The 23542-nt window shown below is 39.8% G+C and overlaps 1 protein-coding gene across 1 annotated transcript in view; it reads left to right on the top strand.

Moving 5' to 3' along the window:
• Positions 1-6797, top strand: part of QTRT2 (queuine tRNA-ribosyltransferase accessory subunit 2) — a 28368-nt gene extending 21571 nt beyond the window's left edge. Inside the window, exons 8-9 of the mRNA XM_047792063.1 lie at positions 2271-2388; positions 4818-6797. Coding sequence (XP_047648019.1) covers positions 2271-2388; positions 4818-5049 — 350 coding nt within the window. The 3' untranslated portion in view covers positions 5050-6797. The remainder of the gene's footprint in view (positions 1-2270; positions 2389-4817) is intronic.
• Positions 6798-23542: the final 16745 nt, after the last annotated feature.

Genomic DNA, 23542 nt, shown 5'->3' with positions numbered 1-23542 from the left:
GTCCAGGTTTCCCAGCAATGCTTGCTGAATAGACTTTCTTTTTCCCATTTGATGTTCTTGCCTCCCTTGTCAAAGATTAATTGACCATAGGTGTCAGGGTTTATTTCCGGATTCTCTATTCTGTTCCATTGGTCTGTCTGTCTGTTTTGATACCAGTACCACACTGTTTTGATGACTGTGGCTTTGTAGTATTTCTTGAAGTCTGGGAGAGTGATGCCTCCTGCTTGGTTTTTGTTTCTCAGGATTGCTTTGGCGATTCTGGGTCTTTTGTGGTTCCGTATAAATGTTTGGATTGTTTGTTCTAGTTCTGTGAAAAATGTCCTGGGTAATTTGATAGGGATTGCATTGAATCTGTAGATTGCTTTGGGTAGTATGGCCATTTTTACAATATTGATTTTCCCAATCCAGGAACATGGAATATCTTTCCATTTCTTTACATCTTCTTTGATTTCTTTGATTAAAGTTTTATAGTTCTCGGCATATAGGTCCTTTACCTCCTTGGTCAGGTGTATTCCGAGGTATTTGATTTTGTGAGGTGCAATTTTAAAAGGTATTGTATTTTTGTATTCCTGTTCTAATATTTCATTGCTGGTATACAGAAATGCAACTGACTTCTGAATGTTAATCTTATATCCTGCTACTTTGCTGAATTTATGAATCAGTTCAAGGAGTTTTGGGGTTGAGTCCTTAGGGTTTTCTATGTATAGTATCATGTCATCTGCATACAGTGACAGTTTTATCTCTTCTCTTCCTATATGGATGCCTTTGATTTCTTGTGTTTGTCTAATTGCTGTGGCTAGGACTTCCAAAACTATGTTGAAGAGCAGTGGTGAGAGTGGTATTGCCACTAACTTTAAACTTGAGTAGGGCCAGAGACTTCTTGAAAGATTCATTTTATTCCCTACAAGTGATGAAAATTTCATTCAGAATACATCACACTTTGATAAAGCAACTTAACCATTCATCTGAATTGAATTACTTCTGGAAACAAAATAAATCAAATCTTTATATATAGGAGGTCAATTTTACTGTCTTTTATTTAAACAGACTAGAACATAATGTATGTGGCTAGGGATACCATGAACACTTTATAAATGTTCATGTCTTCATTTACAAGCTAAATTATTTCTGCCAGGACATAGGTGACTATTAGTCATTCTGCACCATGAATATGCAAAACTACAAAAAACCTGATGTTGAGTTCTCTGGAATAAACAAGTTCTTTGGGGGCCAGAGAAAGCCAAATTTCTTCATGATTAGGAAAACTGAGTTTGAACATTTTTATTAACTTATTATTATGAATCATATTTGTGTGTGTTTATAGTAGTTTGAAGTTTTTTGCCAATTACAAACTGAAAATTCCAAAGGAATAAGTTGCCTAATATAGGCAGCAATTCCCCCTCATGTTAAGGGGCTTTTCAAAAAGCCAGGGCTTTTTTATGGTTTCCCATATCCGCATGCCAGTTAACAGCAGCAAAATTAAAATACCCTGTGCTGAATGCTCAGGCCTTTGACCTGGACAAATTTACTTTCCTAGGACCATCTGCCCACTCTCCTTGGTGCCACCCCTGAGATTGTTATTACCTGTTCCCAGAAATACTTATCTACTTGCCCCTCTTCAAAGCTGGTGGCTTTTTTGCATAGTAACTTGTGTTTTTCTTGCAATTCCAGGAATTTTCTTTCTTAAAGCAAAGAGTTCAAGGGAACCACTGAAGTCCCCATTTAATTCTGGATTATCTGGGTTCCCTGGAGGGCCAGAGTCTCCACACAGACTACATAAATTAAAACCATATTCTACTTTTGATCTATTTGGAACATAGGCAGTTACAAAGCCCAGTTAATTTCCATGTACCTTATGATAAGACATAACTCTAACACACACACATACACACACACACACACACACACACACACACCACACATTTATTCTTTCTCTTCCTCCCCCCTTCATACACACACATACACACAAACAACATATATCAGCTCTTTTTAAAAAATCATTCCTTGACAGAAAAATTATTTATATATATTGGTAACCAAAAGTTGCTTAGATACAGTTGAATCTCTAAGTTTTGAAACTAGATAATAGGTCAGTGATCATCTTGATACAAGTTGCTTTTTTTTTTCCTTGTGCTATTTCCTCAGAATAAGTTCTGAGGAGTGGAATTACAAAGTCAAAGTGTTATGAAATAGTAACTAAAATAAAATTCACCCACTGGCCACTCTTTATCCGATCTTCATTCAAGACTTTTTGTTGGTTTGTCCTACAGTATTGCAACAAAATGGGACACAGGAAGAAATAAAATGTGTGGATCAAACAAAGAAAATTAAAACAACCAGCTGCAACCAAGAAATGACATCATTTGAAATTAATCTGAAGGAGAAAAAGTAAGGAAATTTTTTTAAGTTTGCATTTTGATTTCTGACTTGTTAATTTCAGTCTGTTTTAAAAGTTTATGTAACTGTTCCCTTTTCAGTTTATGATTTCATAAAATATTTATAGTTGGACATTGTTTGGGCCTTCTCAAATTCAGTTCCAGCAGAACTCTTTTTATCTGCAGATGATTTTGTGTACTTTGTCTTGTTGGAAAACTGAGGCTGGATAACTGTCATTTTAGAAGAGCTGTCAGATAGATTAGGTCAAATCCATGGATGTACTTTACTCCTTCTGATTACTCTAAATAATGGCAGAGTAGACTGAGGATTTTGAGATAAAATCAATGAAGTTTTTATTTATTTTATTTATTTATTTTTTTAGGGCCACACCCTCAGCCTATGGAGGGTCCCAGGCTAGGGGTCGAGTCAGTGCTGTAGCCGCTGGCCTACACCACAGCCACAGCAACTCGGGATTTGAGCCATATCGCAACCTACACCACAGCTCTTAGCAATGCCGGATCTTTAACCCACTGAGTGATGAGAGGGATCAAATCTGTGTCCTCATGTACACTTGTCAGATTCATTTCCAATGAGCCACAATGGGAACTCCCGAGTTTTTTAATTTTAAGAAATTTAAGTCATCTTGGTTATATACAGATTATAAATCTTAAATAAGATATTTGCCTCTATAAAGGATGAAGTAAGATATCTTGTAACTTTGCATTTGGCCAAAAGTAGAAATAATTAGTGAACCAGTGAGAGTTTTTTCTGTGAACCTGGTACCCTCACTTTAATGCTGGGGTGTTTTTGGTCTTGTGTAAAGGGACATTCTAGGGATTAAGACTTTTTTGTTTATCTAGTAACAGTACAAACTTCAAAATTTGTGGAGGAATATGAAATTCCTAGTTCTTGTTTCTGTAGGGGCTTTTTGGTTATAGGTCTGAAATGGTGATGTTTACTACATTTAACTTCTTGAAAAATAGCCCAGGAGATTTGTTTCTGTTTTTTAAAAGCTAGGGTAATATAAATAGTTACTACTAAAATTCCCTTTACACTATAGGTTTAATTGGAAACTGTAATACTCTTTTTTTTTTTTTTTGGTCTTTTTGCCTTTTCTAGGGCTGCTTCCGCCGCATATGGAAGTTCCCAGGCTAGGGGTCTAATCGGAGCTGTAGCCGCCGGCCTACGCCACAGCCACAGCAACATGGGATCCAAGCCATGTCTGCGACCTACACCACAGCTCAGGGCAACGCTGGATCCTTAACCCACTGAGCAAGGCCAGGGATTGAACCTGCAACCTCATGGTTCCTAGTCAGATTCATTAACCACTGTGCCATGACGGGAACACCGAAACTATAGTATTCTTATTATCAGCACTAGACTTGAAGTTCTGGAGATTTGGCATTTAGATCATGGCACTGCTCATGACTGTGTGACCTTGGTCAAGTCATTTCACATCCCTTTAATAGCTTATAAAGGGTAGCATACTTATAGTGCTTAACAAGTGCCTCACAGTGTCCAAGCCCTTTATTTTACTAACTCATTTAATTCCTGCAACAACTCTGTAAGATAGGCATAGTTATTGTCTTACTACCTTTCAGATGAGAAAACAAAGACACAGGGAAGTTAAGTGACTTGTGAGCCAGGAACCGACCTCAGGCATTGTGGCTCCAGAGCTGACCCTCTCAGTCCCCTTGACAGTCTTCACTGGGATCCTGACAGGAAAAATGCCTGTCTCTACAGGTGATTGCAGAGATTAGATGAGACAGTATATGTGAAAGTTTTTTGTAAACTGCAAAAAGCCATGCAACAAACCATGTTCTCTAATATTAGTTCTGGTAGCGAGTGGGAGGAAAGTGCCAGACCTCAGAACAGTGTCACCTAACAGTGTGAACCTTACAGTGTGACTGACCATGCCCAGCAGGAGGGAGCAAGCATGTGACTCTTCTGTTGCTCCTTTATAAGCCTCAGTCTAGGAGCTGGTATCCATCAGAGGCTCTCCTGACCCATTGTGCTCTCTGTTAACTTGCCGTCTTTTTTTTTTTTTTTTTGTCCTTTTGTCTTTTAGGGCTGCACTCACGGCATATGGAAGTTCCCAGGCTAGGGGTCCAATCGGAGCTGTAGCCTCCAGCCTATGCCAGAGCCACAGCAATGCAGGATCCAAGCTGTGTCTGCAGTCTACACCACAGCTCACAGCAACACCAGATCCTTAACCCACTGAGCGAGGCCAGGGATCGAACCCGCGTCCTCATGGATGCTAGTCGGGTTTGCTAACCACTGAGCCACACGGGAATGCCTAACTTGCCATTTTAAGTGGGTCCCTGGCACTATGTCTGTCAGTGTTGTCACTATTGGTCATGCACCAGCAGAATAGGTAGCCTGGGTCAGAGATCCCTTGTTTTTCTCCCTTTCTGGAGTATGGTTGTAACTTCCTTTGTCAGGTACCAGGAGGACTTCGATCCACTCGTGAGAGGGTGTTCCTGTTACTGCTGCAAGAATCATACTCGTGCATACATCCACCATCTGCTCGTGACCAACGAGCTGTTGGCTGGGGTCCTGCTTATGATGCACAACTTTGAACACTACTTTGGGTTTTTCCACTCCATCCGGGAAGCACTAAAAAGTGACCACCTGGCACAGCTGAAAGAGCTTATCCACAGGCAAGCATCTTGAGACCTGGCATGCACAGTGACTCTTCACGGGGAGCCTGTACCACAGTGTAAGAGGGAAGAGGAGAGCAAGAAGGGATCCGTGTTTCAGTCACTTTATTTGAGAATAATGTCTGCTCAGATGAGGAACATCTGTACCCAACTCTGTCCATGTGAGGCAAAAGAGACTTCTTAAGACTGAAACAACCTAGATTGATCATAAAGAATTGAAACATGACCTTTAGTATTTCTATGCTAACACTCTTAGTCAGTAGAGATCAGTTTAGTCAAAGATAAAAGCTTTAGATGTGAAGGGACATCCTTGAAGTGGGCTGATGAGAATCTGAGGTTCCCAAGCTGGATTGGAGCTTCAAGGGAGATGATTGGTGGTGAGCAGCGTGACCTCCGTGGGTACATGCCTATTGATGGAGAAGGGATCTGGCTGATTCAAGAGTTTTCTTCATTTTCATCTTTATCTTCTCAGGGGCCTCTTTTGGACACTTCTGCCTGCCTTCCAAGCTGTCCCGGCAGTGCAGTCAACCAGAAATGACTCTTGTGACTTAACCAGGCTCACATTTCCATGGAATGTGGAGCTCGCACATTGCTCCAGTGATCGCTTGGCCCAGGGCACACTCTTCATTTGACCATATGGTCTTTCTGTGACTTCTCTCCCCAGAGTCAAAGCAATTGCCTATTAGGAGCTCAGAGTGTGCCAAGCTGCTTTCACCTGATCATACAGATCTACTGTGGTCTGCCCTTCAGGCTCATTAAAAGTCGAATCACGTAATAACTGGAGCTCCATCACTTGGGGATATTTTAGTCACCATGTGTTCACTTGGACGGAGCCCTGGCCTGGCAGGACTGGGTTGCAGTTCAACTCAGCTATGACACTTGGGCAAATCATTTAACTTCTCCATGCCTGTTTCTTTCTGAATAAATGGGGACAGGCATAGTAGATAGAGCTAAAGGACTTGTTAAGATTCCTTGTAGCTCTAACATTTGGGGAACAAAAAATGTTTGGCCTTTGGATTTTAAAGTAGTTGGTAAATTGGCGTTAGCAGGTCCTAAGGCTGGGAAGACCTTCCCTGATCAACTCTGATTCTATAAATTTTCTCCGCTCTTGTCAGAAGAGTGGCACTTATGTTGATGGTGTGACAGGTTTCTTTGTGCTTTTCTATGTTTGTCAAGTTTTCTGGAAGAATGCAGATACAAACATGTACACACATAGTTTTTATAAAAACAACAGAACCAAAAAGATGCCTTTGTTTTGTTCATAGGAGTCTAAAATATATTTGTTTTACATTCTTGTGATATATTTTTCTGTTTATTTTAGTGGGCATTACTGAACATTGTTTTTTATTATTATGTGGTTACTATATTTTTATGTATTGGATGCCCATCTATATAGCTTTCTTTTATTAGTGGTTTAGGAATGTCCATGAATTCCAAAATTAATGAATTCTGGAATTCATGGATATTTCTATAACCCTTCCTCCAGTGAATGGCAAGGGTACTTATGAGTTTCTCTTCTCAAGAATCTGATTGTTTTTGAAACATTGGATTGGACTTGTTCATATGTTTATATTCCTATTCAATGCCAAATCCATTGTTGGAGGAGTATTAATAAATATCCTAGAATCCATATAAAATTTATGAGTTTTGTGTTTAAAACACTGAAAATTCTGTCCAACATTGTCCATTTTCTGGGTCTTTTTCTTATTAGCACATTAGAAAAAATGTTTCTCTCCTTTAATATAAATCTATTAAGGTCAATAGCCAATAAACATTTTTAATTAAAAAAATATACTAGTCTGGTTTTCTGTAAATAGTAATGAGTCTATTAAATAAAACATTAAATTTCCATGGTACCAGAAATGTTCTCCTTTAGAAAAGAATTGTTTTCTACATTTATTCCATCTGTAGTGCATTGTTTTAAGTGCACTCACACTAAATGCAGAATCCAAGGAGATTCATGGATGCACCTGTCTCTTTAAATAATATAATCAGAGGCCTGAAGGCTGTGCTAGCACATAATAAAAATAATAACAATAGCCACAATCCATGGGGTACTTTTAATGTGCCAGGCACTTTAGTAAATGCTTTCCATACATATTTCATTGACTCTTAGAGCATGCCTGTGAGGTGTTGATATTGTTATTCCTATCCTGAGTTTCAGAAACATTGAGTAGCCTGCCTGAAGAATTTCTGGAAGATGGGTAGTTTGCCTAAAGGACTATCACCGGTCAGCTCCCAGGTTAGACTTGGCTCCATCTGACTGAACCTCAGCAGTTAACCATTGCACTAGCTTCTTACTTGTGACTTGCTCCTGATTTGAAGGGGCTACGGGAAGCAAGGACTAAATAGAGGGGCCTTCTGGCCCCAGGTGCTTCTGGTGCTTTGCTGTAGCTCAGTCCTGGCTCCTACTCCTCCAGCAAGGAATAGCTGGCACTGGTGTGTCTAGCCCGTGGTACCAGCTGGCACCTATAGATCAGTAGGTGTTCAAAGTGAGTCACCATCCCAGGTCTCCATCCCGCCTGCCCCCAGTTTGAGGACTGTAATCATGCCTTGAAAGATACTGAAAGGGTTTAGGTCTGTGATCAGTTGAAATGGATTCTTGGGGAATCCATAGGAGTCTGAGGTTTCCTATATACCTTGGGGGAGGGATATTTCCTTCTTCTCTGGAAATAAAGGGAAAAGATTCTGTGAAAACATACTTCAAACCAAACGCTTGTATAATTAAAGCATTTTAATAAAAATTTCAAATAAAGACCATCAAAAGGTCAAGATTAGAGTGTATAAGCAACCATCTTCTCCAGGATGTTTTTTTATGTGGAGGCAGCTTGGAGCTCACTGAGAAACCACAGAGTTAAATGATTATCTTGTGCCTTCCTGATTAGGAACAGGCTGCTCTCTGCAGTTTGATTAGTTTCGCTCGTAGCTACAGGATTACAGCTTATTAAAACTGACAGTGCTGTGTAGGGCAGGGAGCCAGGAAGGTCAAACTTACATGCTGAGCCAGCCACCAGCAAGGCTGTGCCTTTACCTGAAGATTTGGTGTAATTGGCATCCATTTTAATAGTCTTTCATTTATTTCATTTTTGTCAACTTTCAGGTCTCTTCTTTGTTTTACACCTTTTCTGTCCATTCTTCCTCATGGGAGTCCTTGACTTAGGACCACATAACCCAGATACCAGTTAGGCAAACAAGAGAATCAAGCCTGGTGTAGGCAGTGCGAATTAGGGTAACAGTACATCCTGACTGCCCGCAACAGTCCTGGTTTATGTCTGTGGTTCAGGCTTAATTACTAACAGCGTCCCCTTTTATTCTAGTTTGGGCAAGTTATATTGTCAGGCAAATACAAGTGGTAGGGATGGTAAAACCACAGAGCAGGTGCCCCATCTAAATAGGACAGCTGCTACTCACCTCTAGTTAATTGCTGCCATGGGTCAAGTGCTGTCAGGTCTTCCATTCCCTCAGAGAAGCCAAAACCCTGGATTTCAGGTGAAAGAACACAATTTTTATTTTTATTTACTTATTGCTTTTCAGGGCCACACCTGTGGCATATGGAAGTTTCAAGGCTAGGCATCTAATCAGAGCTGCAGCTGCCAGCCACAGCAATGCAGGATCTGAGCCGTGTCTGCACCACAGCTCATGGCAACACCAGATACTTAAACCCACTGAGCGGAACCAGGGATCAAACCGTCATCCTCATGGATACTAGTCAGGTTCATTACCACTGAACAACAGCAGGAACTCCCTCACAACTTTTAAATTCTGGATAAATTTTTTAAAAATAATCTGCTAACCAGACAAAACCTAAGTGTGTCTTTGCAGCCTCTGGTTTACGACATGGAGGGAAGGCTGGCATCTTTAACATTTAAGATTTTATCAATGATGCATCAAAACACGCAGAAAAAGCACCTATATTTTCTAGCTCCTGCAGCTGATTACAGATTTCCACATTAAGAGATCCCCTTGTCCCAGCTCTGGCATGATCCTGAGATGACTCCCTAACCATCCTAAATCTGTCCTAAGGGACGTTGTGCATCGTCTTGCCCAACCTCTTTTATGGATGGGAACTGTTAGGCCTGGAGAAGAAAGCTTAGCAGTCACTGTGTCTTTCCTCTTAAGAAGTTTAAACAGACACATATTTCTTTCCAGTTATTTGGCTCTTCCCCCATCTTACCCCATTTTCAGCTGGGCTGTGCCCTTCCAGGGTCAGCAGCGATTTCCTAGTACTCACATTCGAAGGATCCTTTCTGACTCACAAAACCAGTTGGTACAAGGATACAAGGGCACCTTCTAGCATGAATAGCAATAGTCCTGGCTGACACAGTGAGAGCTCAATTACTGTTTGTCAAGTGAACGAATATCCTCGGAGCGGTCGAGGCATTGTCTTCAGATTTTACCCCCCTGAGCGCTGGTTAGAAGTGACTGGAGCAGCAGTACAAGGTAGAGTCTGGGCTGAATGTCTTGTCAGTGGTGGTTTTATCTCACTTTACTCTAGGCAAGCTCCCAGTGACCTGACACATTTTTATTTTCTCCTTTTACTCGGTTCCGCTTTCGACCATTAGCATCTTTGAGGGGATGGCCTCAAAGCAATTTCCCCTACTCTGACAAGAGGAACTCACAGTGAACTTTTCTTTTGTTCTCATTCCTCACAACCCACTTTGAGACCAGGCTGGAGTTGCCAAGGAGTTCAAACAGGCTGGTGCTCCTGCCAGTATGATTCAGAGGGATTAGCACGTGCCCTCAGCACACTCTCCCTAATGTTCGCCTCTTTCCCTGAACTACTGTCCCCTGCTGTCTGTGCCTTTGTCTGAGAAACACATTTTCTCTTATTATCACCTTGTTCCCTGCTTCTTTCCAATGGCTTCAGAACAAAATCAAGATGTGGCTCTTAGTGGTCTTCTGTTTCTTAACAGCTTAGTGTCCCTTCCTTTTATTTAGTCCATTTTCCCTTCCCTCCCGAACAACATAATCATCTCGACTTCAAATAAAAGTGTCATAACCATTTCCTAACTACTGCTTTATGGTTGCTATCAATAACGCATAGAGGGAGGAGATAAAAGGGAAGAGAAACCAAGAGGTAAGGGGGTGAGAGAATCTCAATGACTGAGAAACAGGGCAAGCATCTTCCAGACGTTTCTCTCATAAAGAAAGTTGGCGGTATTAGCCCTCAAGACTGAGCGTTACAGGTCCAAGTGGTCTGGTGCAGTTTTCTTCTAATTTTTATGCATGGAATGGGAAAATGGTCTCCCCTCAGAGGACCTGATTTCTTTCTGAACAGTTAAAATAGTGCTAAGAACCATCGCAGGGTCATTTTTATGTTGGTCATAAATCCCTTCACAGAATTCAATTACATAATAGATACGAGTTTTTCAAGTCACACCCCCCAATGCTAAAATATTTACCCACATTTTCCAGCATTTTCCATTCCCTACTCCTTTATTTTTATTTTCGATGAACAAACTTAAAACAACATTTTCATCACAATTCCATTTATCATTCCCCATGATGCCAGCTGAAGAAAACACAAAATATGCAAATATATTCAGTCCCCCACCTAGTAATTACACATCAAAAGAGAAGAGAGTGACAGAGTATGTTCAGTTTTATTCTTTTTTTTTTTTTTTTTTTACCCTGTATCTGATTTTGGTGAGACTCCAATTTCATATTAAGTAGAAAAGTCACATCCAGTTGTGTTAAAAAAGTCAGTTCCTCCTTACTTTTCTACTTGAACATTCAGCTATTACTACAAATCCAACATGTCAAAAACCAGATTTATTATCTATCTTCCTTCAATCAAACTAGATCTCTACTTCAATTCCCTTGCTTCTGTCAGTGGCACCTGTCTTCTAGCCAATCCAGCTGGAAAATGTGTTCCTTGGATGAATGATATAATTCATAAAAAGGATGGGGATAAGAGATTTTGAGAGATCCACGAGACTTGATGACTGGTTCAGAGGATGCAGTTAAGGCACAGTTCAAGGAAGATTACCACCTGTTCTGCCCTCATCCCCTTCTCGCCTGATCCCACTCCTCCCTTTCTCTTAGATTTACCATTCACTGCTTCTTGGCTAAGCTGTCATAAATGTTGCCAGGGGTTGAACCTGCACCACAGCTGTAATCAGGCCCACAGCAGTAACAATGCGGGACCCTTAAGCCACTGAGCCACAAGGGAACACCCCATAAATGTTATCTTTGTTGGGATACTCCTGCTTAAAAATCTTCAATGCCCCCTGTGCCATTTATCTTTGTTTTTTATTTTTATGTTTTAAAATGTTATCGAAGTATAGTTGATTTATGGTGTTGTGATAATTTCTGCTATACAACAAAGTGATTCAGTGATACATATTCCCACATCCATTCTCTTTCAGATTCTTTTCCCACATAGATTATCACAGAATATTGAGGAGAGTTCTCTGTGCTGTACAGCAGGTCCCTGTTGACCCCATGCCATTTAGATGAACACTAAGCTGGCTTCATGAATTTCTAGGCCTCTCATTCTCTGATGCTATCTAATTGCCATGGGCTTTCCCACTCCCACCCTCCCCTGTGCTCCCCGCACTAAAAAAAAAAAAAAAAACCTGAAACCCAGGATTTTCCCATTTTACTCCTTGACCTCCCTAAAATGAGAGCATCTGCTCTCCGGTGGGAACAAAGGCCAGAGGTAGGTGGGGGCATACGCCGAACAAACTTTACTTGTGTGATCACCTCTCCTTTTGCTTGTGTGATCACCTCTTGTGGTTGCCCTCTGGGCACCCCTCCTATAATTGCTCCCTGTTTCTCTAGGACTGCTAAGTCAAGATGGCTTAGTGACTCTTTTCTTTTCCCTTTTTTGTCCCAGAAATCTGTAGCTGCATTTTAATGATGAGAGGACTGAGGAGTCGCCCAGAGATGGTAATTTTGTTTTGGTCAAAGTCTCATACATTTACATATAAATGAAAAACAAAAGGACATTTAAATTGTAGAAGGGGGGTGGGGGGAATTAGCTTAGCTTTTCTCCTTGTCAGGAAAAGGATTCGTTGTTGACACAGAGGATTTAATAATATAATAATTTATCAACCAGCCTCATTTTATACATAAAGGGGTAACTCATGCCCCAGACAGAGTTGAACAGGAAATGAGAGGCAACACTGGAAAGGAATCTAGGTTTCCTTTCTCAGCCCTCCTCCCTGTCCCCATCTCTTGTTCTGCCTCTACGCAGCCTCAGTACTTTTCAGCATCTCCTACATCATATACTAGGTGCATGTGATGATTAATTTTACTAGACTGGGTAAGGGATACCCAGATAGCTGGAAAACATTCTTTCTGAATGGGTCTGTGAAGGTGTTTCAGGAAAGATTAGATCTGAATCCATAGACGGGGTAAAAAAGTTCTCCCTCACCAATGTGATGGGCATCATCCAATTTCTTGAGGGCCTAAATAGAACTAAGAAGCAGAGGAAGGATGAATTAGTTCTCTTGCTTGAGCTGGGACATTCAACTTCTCCTGTCCCCTGGATAGTGATGCTCTTGATTCTTGGCCCTTGGGACTCAGATTGAAACTGATACCGTTTGCTCCTCTGGTTCTCAGAACTGCGTCACCAGCTTCTCTGGGCCTCCGGCTTACAGATGGTAGATCAGATTGTGACACTTTGGGCCTATATGATCATGTTAGCCAGTTCCTAAAATAGTCCCCGCTATCTATCTACCTGTCTATCTATCTATAATCTGTTTATCTATCCACCCATCCATATCCTATTGGTTCTGTTTCTCTAGAGAACCCTGACAGGCATGATTTTACCACTCTGGCAATAGCTACAGCCTCCTTGGCTGCTGGGAAAATAGTGATGCTTGAACACAGAGATCATCCTGTTTGTAGATGTATTTTTAAAAAATCTACATTGACCTCATTATGGCAGTGGGCATCATGGGAGTTGGCAAAGATGTCTCAAACCTAGTTGAGAAAGATCACATAGACCAAGCTTTTCCCAATGTATTATGCCATTTATAATCCCTCCCATAATTGTAAGAGGCCCCACTGCTTTGTATGGATTGCTGGTTTGTGTTGGGAGTGATGTTCATCTTCCAGGGCTACATCAGGTGATCATGTCTTTTTCTTATGGGTCTTTGATGATCTATGGAATTTGGTTCAGCTAATCTGTACATAAAAACCAAATCACAGTGAGGGACTTGCCCCTATCTTGGCACTGGAGATATTGTTTGGTCAGATATGTAACCTCACCATCCTGATTTTTTCCAATATCTAGCATTCATTCATTCATTCAAGAAAAACTTATCCACTTCCAACTAAGTGTCAGGGGCTCTCTATACTTGGGATTCAGTGACAAACACCCCACAGAGAGCACCTGCTTTCATGGAACTTATAGACCAGGAGCAAACTCAAAATTACATATATTTTGCAGAGTCAGGAAATTTCACCTTTCTCAATAATTTATTAAATCATATCCAAGCCACAAAAGAAGAGTGAAACTGTCCTAAGAAATGAGAGAATGTGGAAAATCACTAGATAATAATACCTATAGATAAAGAAAAAACGTTGTGTTTTTTACTATTTGTTACTGAAGAAAGAGAGCTGCAGGCCAAATTAATGAGCTGAGATTGCCTCTTAGCTGGCTGCTTGATCAGGCTCACACTAATTTGGAATGAGTAGTATTCATTTTAAGGCTCCCAACAAATCCCACAAAAAAGTGTAATTGTCCCCCATTTGTATTTGAGAAAACAGGGCTGGAACAACCAAATGACTACACACAATTATGTACTTTGATTCTAGGACTATCTGATTCTGGAGTCTATGCTCTAATTCCAACCTCACCCCCTTCTCACTCACTAGCACTTGAGCTGGAGGGTAAGGCACTGCAATGGATACAGAGCCTGCCTTCTCTGATAAATGTATTTCTAGAGATGTGTCACTGATATTTTTAACACAGAATTTGAAAGAAGTCATCTAATCTTGATGTCTAGAAGATAATAACCCTGCAATTACTCGAAACCTTTTTGGAGCAACATTTGGAAGTAGAGTTTGGGAAAGAAGTTCAGACTGGAAAGCATACCCAGTTCAGTGTTTTGTTTTGTTTTTTCTTTTCAGGGCTGCACCTGTGGCATATGGAATTTCCTTGTCTGGGGGTTGAATCCATGCTACAACTGCTGGTCTACACCACAGCCACAGTGATGCCAGATCCAAGCCACATCTGCAGCCTACACTGCAGCTTGCACCAACACCAACCAGATCCTTAACCTACTGAGTGAGGCCAGGGATTGAACCCTCATATTTATGGATACCAGGCAGTTTCTTAACCCACCGAGCCACAGTGGGAACTCTGAGCATTCTTAATGACAGCACTACTTAACATTTTATAAAATAATAAAGCTCATTTGAATCCATGGCTCATGAGAAGGTCAAGCTAAGTAATTCTGGTTATGATTTTTTTTTAAAGGGTGTGGATATATGGGTCAGAGTAACTGCAAAGTAACTCACAACTGGTTTTCTTGTGTGATATTGAAGTCAGTAATGAGATCTTAGCAAGGAAGCCCCATTTGGGGTGTTCATCTGAAAAATAATGAAGTTGCCATTTCATACTAAGAGCAAGTTTGGATGCCCAATAATATCTGTTGAAGGATGAGCTGTTCATTCCATACACATGTATTGCTTGATTCTATGTCCTGCATTTGCTGGATGGTAGAGAGTCAAAGGTGAAAATGTCAGGGGTTTTGCTTTTGAAATCACAGCTTAGTGGAGAAAATAAACACTTCATTGCAAAACAGCACAGTGACTGCTTTGCTAGTGGGATAAGCAAAGTACTGTGGTATGACAGTTTTTCTCACCATGTTTTTTGAAACAAAATTAGAACATGTCATTTGATGAATATGAATCTACTTATGGGGCCAACGGGGAAAATAGCTGACTTGGTAAAAAGGGTATAGAGAGTTTTATCAAGGAGATTCCAGGCCACTGACAAAGTTCCAGATTCCTCCCTGACTTGCCTGTGTTCTTTTCGTGATGCCATGTTGCCTCTGATTACCCTTCGGTTATCCAGTATTTCAATCATGCTATTTTAATATATTGGGATAAAAGTGTATTGTTAAAATTAATTTTACTTATTTATTTTTACTTTTTTTTTCTTTTTTGGCCAACTTGCAGCATTTGGAGTTCCAGGCCAGAGATCAGATCCGATCTGTAGTTTCAACCTATGCCACAGCTGTGGCAGTGCCAAATCCTTTAACCCACTGTGTCAGGCAAGGGATCAAATCTGTGTCCTGGTGCTGCAGAGATGCCACCAATCCTGTTGTTTCACATCACGAATTTCTATTTTTATCTTTTAACTATGACTGGTAAAAAGTGTTTAATTACATAACGGGTTTACATTACACTTCTGTTGCATAGTACTGATCTAGAGGCTTGATCAGGTTCAGGTTTGATTTTTTTTTTTTGGCAAGACTATTTCATGTATGGTGGTGTGTTCCTTTATGTGGAGGCACATAATGTTTTGTTCACTTTTTGTTCTATTAAGATTGATCAGTGGTCCTGGCCTTGCAGCCTGATCCATCAGCTTTTCACCTAATAGTTGTGGCAGCCATTAATGATCATTTCCCAGATCCACTATTTCATTAGGGACTGAATTTTTTTTTCCCCCTCAAAATTCATGTTGAAACCCTAACCCCAGTGTGATGGCATTTGGAGGCAAGAGGCCTTTGCGAGATAATTAGGTTTAGATGAAATCATGATGGAGCCTTCATGATGGGATCAATGCCCTTATAAGAAAAAACCAGAAAGCTACTCCTCTCTCTCCACTATATGAGGATACAGCAAGATGGTGACCACCTACAAACCAAGAAAAAGGCTTTCACCAGACACTGAATCTTCTTGCACCTTGATCTTGGACTTTCCAGTCTCCAGAACTGTAAGATAGTAGCATTTATTATTTAATCCACCCTGTCCAGGGTATTCTGTCACAGCACAAATTGAGTAAGGCAGGGGATTTCTAGGTAACAGTCTAACATTACTTCTGCCTTTATTGGTAGAACTGTTTCTATAAACAAAAACTTACCCTCATCAAAGATTTGGTTATATTGAGGTTCAAATTATATGGAATAAATGCTTGATTATTTCCTTGTGTTTACCAGTTTCAAAAGAATGAGTTGTTTTCTTAGCATCCTCCCAAAGTAATTAATGAGAGTTTTTAAAAATTTATATTTTAAGTATCATAATGTACTCATGGATTTTAACTGTCTGTTGTTTTAAAAGCCATTCCATTTATCCTTTCTGATGCTCAAATTATCTCAACTTTGGCCATTGAGGGATTGTCCTGTTGGCTTCTGCGTCCTTTTGACACAATCCCAATGTTTAAAAAATTTTTTTTCTTTCTAGTATAATTAGATGTTCCAGGACCATATTTTACATTTCTTGCCCTCAAAGAAATTTTGATTCCTTTCATCAGAAAGTGTCTTTTCAGAAGCCATTAACTAGGTTCTAGTATTTATTGCTATACTTTATGGTCATAGCATCTACCTTTTTTCCCCCCAGTGGAAAGAGCAAAGAAAATACATACATACATACATACATACATGTATGTATACGTGTGTGTATTTTATACATATATATATATATAATTTTAAAAATTTGTTTTATTTTATTTTATTTGCTTTTTAGGGCTGCATCTGCGGCATATGGAAGTTCCCAGGCTGGAGGTTGAAATGGAGCTACAGCTGCTGACCTACACCACAGCTCACAGATCCTTAACCCACTGAGCAAGGCCAGGGATTGAACCCACATCTTCATGGATCCTAGTTGGATTCATAATCTGCTGCCCCACAATGGAAACTCCCAAGAAATACATATTTTTAAAAAGAGAAAATACATTGTGTAGTCAAAGTCAAATTTAGATTATGAGGTCTTAACACAATTTTTGTACTTTATATTTGTATCTCCTTTTATACTGAAGACCTTAGTTCCTAATGACATCAGCCTAATTTCGTATTTTGCTTTTTACCCTCCCCCCACACAATATACACCAGTGTCAGAATAATAATTCTAATACCATTACCAACAATATGACGCCTCATAGCAGTTTAAAGTTTTTTATAATTTTTATGCTTTTGGAGATGTACACCTCTTAGAGATGTACAGTCAATGTGTTTTTTTGTTTTGTTTTGTTTTGATTTTTAATTACTCAATGAATTTATTACATTTATAAATGTACAATGATCATCACAATCCGATTTTATAGGATTTCCATCCCACACCCCCAGCGCATCCCCACACCTCTCAACCTGTCTCATTTGGAAACCATAAGTTTTTCAAGGTCTGTGAGTCAGTATCTGTTCTGCAAAGAAGTTCTTTGTGTCCTTTTTGCAGTTTCCACATGTCAGTGAAAGCATTTGATGTTGGTGTCTCATTGTCTGACTGATTTCACTTAGCATGATAGTTTCTAGGTCCATCCATGTTGCTAAAAATGCCGGTATTTCGTTCCTTTTAATGGCTGAGTAATATTCCATTGTGTATATGTACCACATCTTCTTGATCCACTCTTCTGTCGATGGACATTTAGGTTGTTTCCATGTCTTGGCTATTGAAAATAGTGCTGCAATGAACATCAGAGTACATGTATCTTTGTGATTCACGGTTTCCTCTGGATAGATGCCCAGGAGTAGGATTGCTGGATCAAATGGTACTTCTATATTTAGTTTTCTGAGGAATCTCCATACTGTTTTCCACCTTGGTTGCACCAATTTACAATCCCACCAACAGTGTATTAGGGTTCCATTTTCTCCACACCCTCTCCAGCATTTACTGTTTGTAGGCTTTTTGATGATGGCCATTCTGGCTGGTGTAAGATGGTACCTCAAAGTGGTTTTGATTTGCCTTTCTCTAATGATGAGGGATGTTGAACATCTTTTCATGTGTTTTTTGGCCATCTGTATGTCTTTGGAGAATTGTCTGTTCATTTTTTGATGGGGTTGTTTCTTTTTTTGGTATTGAGTTGCAGGAGGTGTTTATAAATGTTGGAGATTAATCCCTTGTCAGTTGATTCACTTGCAAATATTTTCTACCGTTCTGTGGGTTGTCTTTTCATTTTGTTTAAGGTTTTCTTTGCTGTGCAGAAACTTTTAAGTTTAATTAAGTCCCCTTTGTTTATTTTTTTTTTATTGTCATTACACTAAGAGGTAGATCTGAGAAGATGTTGCTGTCATTTATGGAAGAGAATGTTTGGCCTTTGTTTTCCTCTAAGAGTTTTATAGCGTCTGGTCTTATATCTAGGTCTTTAATCTATTTGGAGTTTATTTTTGTGTATAGTGTTAGGGAGTGTTTAAATTTCATTCTTTTACATGTGGCCATCCAGTTTTCCCAGCACCACTTATTGAATGGGCTGTCTTTTCTCCATTGTATACTCATGCCTCCTCTGTCATAGATTAATTGGCTGTAGGTGCGTGGGTTTAATTCTGGGCTTTCTATCATGTTCCACTGATCTATAGTTCCATCTTTGTGCCAGTACCGTACGGTTTTGATGATTGTTGCTTTGTAGTATAGTCTGAAGTCCAGGAGCCTGATGCCTCCAGCTCCATTTTTCTTTTTCAGGACGTCTTTGGCTATTCTGGGTCTTTTGTGCTTCCAAACAAATTTTAATATATTTTGTTCAAATTCTGTAAGAAATGTCCTTGGTAATTTGATAGGGATTGCATTGAATCTGTGGATTGCCTTAGGTAGTATAGTCATTTTGATAATATTGACTCTTCTAATCCAAGAGCATGATATGTTCTTCCATCTATTTGTATCATCTTTGATTTCTTTCATCAGTGTCTTATAGTTTTCAGAGTATAGGTCTTTTGTCTCTTTAGGTAGGTTTACTCCTATGTATTTTATTCTTTTGGATGAGATGGTAAATGGAATTGCTTCCCTAATTTCTCTTTCTGATCTTTCATTGTCAGTATATAGAAATGCAGTTGATTTCTGTGTATTAATTTTGTATCCTGCGACTTTGCCAAATTCATGGATGAGCTCTAACAGCTTTCTGGTAGAGTCTTTGGGATTCTCTAGGTATAGTATCATGTCATCTGCAAATAGTGATCGTTTTACCTCCTCCTTTCCAATTTGGATTCCTTCTATTTCTTTTTCTTCTCTGATTTCTATGGCTAGGACTTCCAAAACTATGTTGAAGAGTAGTGGCGAGAGTGGACATCCTTGTCTTATTCCTGATCTCAGAGGGAATTCTTTCAGCTTTTCACCACTGAGAATGATGTTCGCTGTGGGTTTGTCATATATGGCCTTTATCATGTTGAGGTAGGTTCCCTCCCTGCCCACTTTCTGAAGGGTTTTTATCAGAAATGGGTGTTGGATTTTGTCAAAGGCTTTTTCTACATCTATTGAGAGGATCATATGGTTTTTATTCTTCAGTTTGTCAATGTGGTGTATCACACTGATTGATTTGCGGATATTGAAGAATCCTTGCATCCCTGGGATAAATCCCACTTGATCATGATGTACAACCCTTTAAATGTATTGTTGGATGCAGTTTGCTAGCATTTTGTTGAGGATTTTTGCATCTATGTTCATCAGTGAAATTGGCCTGTAATTTTCTTTTTTTTGTGGAATCTTTGTCTTGTTTTCATATCAGGGTGATGGTGGCCTCATAGAATGAGTTTGGGAATATCCCTTCCTCTGCCATTTTTTGAAATAGTTTCAGAAGGAAAGGTGTTAGCTTTTTAGATGTTTGATAGAATTCACCTGTGAAGCCATCTGGTCCTGGACTTTTGTTTGTTGGAAGTTTTTTAATCACGGTTTCAATTTCAATCCTTATAATTAGTCCGTTCATCTTTTTTATTTCATCTTGGTTTAGTCTTGGATGATTGTACCTTTCTATGAATTTGTCCATTTCTTCTAGGTTTTCCATTTTATTGGCGTATAGTTGCATGTAGTAGTCTCTTATGATTATTTGTGTGATGTCCGTTGTTACTTCTCCTTTTTCATGTCTAATTGTATTGATTTGAATCCTCTCTCTTTTTCTCTTGATAAGTCTGGCTAAGGGTTTATCAGTTTTGTTGATCTTTTCAAAGAACCAGATTCTCATTTTGTTGATCTTTTCCATGGTTTTCTTTGTTTCTATTTCAATGATTTCTGCTCTGATCTTTATGATTTTTTTCCTTCTGCTAACTTTAGGTCTTGCCTGTTCTCTTTTGAGCTGCTTTAGATGTAAAGTTAGCTTGTTTATTTGAGTTTTTTCTTGTTTCCTGAGGTGAGCTTGTATTGCTATAAACTTGGCTCTTAGAACAGCTTTTGCTGCATCCCATAGGTTTTGAAGTGTTGTGTCTTTGTGGTCATTTCCTTCTAGGTATTTTTTAATTTCCTCTTTGATTTCTTCAGTGATCCATTGGTTGTTTAGTAGCATGTTGTTTAGTCTCCACGTGTTTGTGTTTTTTGCAGTTTTTTTCTTCTCGATTTCCAGTCGTATAGCGTTGTGGTCGGAGAAGATGCTTGATATGATTTCAATTTTCTTAAAGTTACCAAGGTTGGATTTGTAGCCCCAGATGTGACCAATCTTAGAGAATGTTCCATGTACACTTGAGAAGAATGTGTATTTTGTTGCTTTTGGATGGAATGTCCTATAAATATCTATTAAGTCCATCTGGTCTAATGCTTCATTCAGGGCCTGTGTTTCCTTATTGATTTTCTGTCTAGATGATCTGTCCATTGCTGTAAGTGGGGTGTTAAAATCCCGCACTATGATTGTTTTATTGTCGATTTCTCCTTTTAAGGTTGTTAGCAGTTGCCTTATATATTGTGGTGAAACTATGGTGGGTACATAGATATTTAAAATTGTTATATCTTCTTCTTGGATTGATTCTTCGATCATTAGGTAGTGACCTTCCTTGTCTCTTAAAATATTCTTCATTTTAAAGTCCATTTCATCTGATATGAATATTGCTACTCCAGCTTTCTTTTGATCCCCGTTTGCATGAAATATTTCCTTCTATCCTCTCACTTTCAATCTGTATGTGTCCTTAGAAGTTAAGTGGGTCTCTTGAAGACAGTGTATGTATGGATCTTGTTTTTGTATCCATTCAGCCAGTCTGTGTCTTTTGGTTGGGGCATTTAGTCCATTAACATTTAAAGTAATTATTGATATGTATGTTCTTATTGCCATTTTATTAATTGCTTTGGATTTGTTTTTGTTGCTCTTTTTTCTTCCCGTCTTCTCCTGTTCTCTCCTCTTGTGGTTTGATGACTATCTTTAGTGTTGTATTTGAGTTGGTTTTTCTTATTCGTTTGTGTATCAATTGTAGATTTTTGGTTTGCAGTTATTCTGAAGTTTTGATATAAGAGTCTATATATATATATATACAAGATTGTTTTAAGTCGTTGGTCTCTTAATTGCAAGCATCTCCATTGTGCTGCATTTGTACCCTCCTCTTCTCACAATTTCTGATTTTGGTGGCATAATTGTGTGTGGATGATCTCATATCTTTACTGTATATATACATTTACTGGTGAGCCTTGTCACTTGTGCTATTTTTGTTTTTGGTTGTGGCCTTTTCTTTTCTGCCTAGAGAAGTTCCTTTAGTATTTGTTGTAAAGCTGTTTAGGGTTGCTTGAATTCGCTTAGCTTTTGCTTCTCTATGAAGCTTTTGATTTCTCCTTCAAATCTGAATGAGAGCCTTTCTGGGTGAAGTAATCTTGGTGGAGGTTTTTTCCTTTCATCACATAAAGTATATCATGCCACTCCCTTCTGGCCTGCAGAGTTTCTGCTGAAAAATCTGCCAATAACCTTATCGAGGTTCCCTTGTATGTTATTTGTTTCTTTTCCTAGCTGCTTTCAAGATTTTCTCTTTGTCTTTAATTTTGGTCAGTTTGGTTAATATGTGTCTCGGGGTATTCCTCCTTTGGTTTATTTTCTATGGTACTTATTATGCTTCCTGGATTTGAGTGAGTGGTTCTTTTCCCATGTTAGGTAAATTTTCGGCTGTTATCTCTTGGAATATTTTTTCTGTCCCCTTCTCTCTCTTTTCTCCTTGTGGCACCCCATAATACAGATGTTGGTGCGTTTAACATTGTCCCAGAGTTCTCTGAGACTCTCTTCATTTGTTTTCAATCCTTTTTCTCTCTTCTGTTCCACATTTGTAATTTCCACTAATCTGTCCTCTGCCTTGCTTATTCGTTCTTCTGCCCCCTGTATTCTGCTGTTGGCTGCTTCTAATGAATTTTTTTATTTCAGTGATTGTATTTTGCATCTCTTCTTGTTTAACTTTTATATCTTGTATCTCTTTGCTCAGTGTTTCCTGTAAATTATCCATCTTTGCCTCCAGTTTATTTCCAATGTCTTGCATCATCTTCAGCATCAACAGTCTAAAGTCTTTTTCCTGGAGGCTAAGAATCTCCTCATTGCTTAGCTGTTTTTCTGGGGTTTTTTCTTTCTCCTTCATCTGAGTTATAGTTCTCTGTCTTTTCATTTTTATAGGTTTTTGGTGTGGTGACCTTTTTACAGATAATAGAGTTGTAGCCTCTCTTACTTCTGGTTCTGCCCCCCTTGTGGTGAAGTTGGTATGGGGACTTTCTGTAAGCTTTCTGATGGGAGGGACTGATGCCTGCCCACTTGTAGGTGGAGCTGATTCCTATCCTTCTGGTGGGTGGGGCTTTGTCTCTGGGTGAGATTAGAGGTGGCTGTGTGCCTGGGGGTCTTTAGGCAGTCTGTTTACTGAGGGGAGGGTCTGTGATCCCACCTGGATTGTTGTTTGGCCTGGGGCTTCTCAGTGCTAATGGGTGGGGCCAGATTTTCCCAAAATGGCCACCTCCAGAGAAAGGCATGATGCTGAATATTCCCAAGAGCTTTGCTTCCAATGTCCTTCCCCCACAACAAGCCATATGCACCCCTGTTTTCCCAGGAGGTCCTCCAAGGACTGCAGTCATGTTTGACCCAGATTCCTATGGAGACTTTGCTTTGTGCTGGGACCCAGTGCACATGAAAGTCTGTGTGTGGCTTTTAAGAATGGTGTCTCCATTTCCCCCAGTCCCATGGAGCTTCTGAGCACAAGCCGCACTGGCCTTCAATGCCAGATGCTCTGGGATCTCTTTCTCCCAGTGCCAGGTCCCCAGGCATGGGGACCTTACATGGGGCCCAGAACTCTCACTCCTGTAGGTAAGTCTTTGTGAACCAGTTAGTTTCCAGTCTGTGGGGCTTCCCACCTAGTAGGTATGGGGTTTCTTATATCATGTAATCACCCCTCCTACCCCTTGATGTGGCCTCCTCTTTGTCTTCTGGAGTAGGATATCTTTTTGAAAGTGTCCAGTCCATGAGTTCCCATGGTGGCTCAGTGGTTAACGAATCCGACTAGGAACCATGAGGTTGCAGGTTCGATCCCTGGCCTTGCTCAGTGGGTTAAGGATCTGGCGTTGCCATGAGCCGTGGTGTAGGTCGCAGATATGGCTCGGATCCTGTGTTGCTGTGGCTGTGGTGTAGGCTAGCAGCTACAGCTCTGATTCAACCCCTAGCCTGGGAACCTCCATATGCTGCAGTAGCGGCC

Source organism: Phacochoerus africanus, chromosome 1, assembly GCF_016906955.1.
Source record: "Phacochoerus africanus isolate WHEZ1 chromosome 1, ROS_Pafr_v1, whole genome shotgun sequence".
NCBI classification, from domain to species: domain Eukaryota; kingdom Metazoa; phylum Chordata; class Mammalia; order Artiodactyla; family Suidae; genus Phacochoerus; species Phacochoerus africanus.
This window is presented reverse-complemented; position numbering and strand designations above follow the sequence as displayed.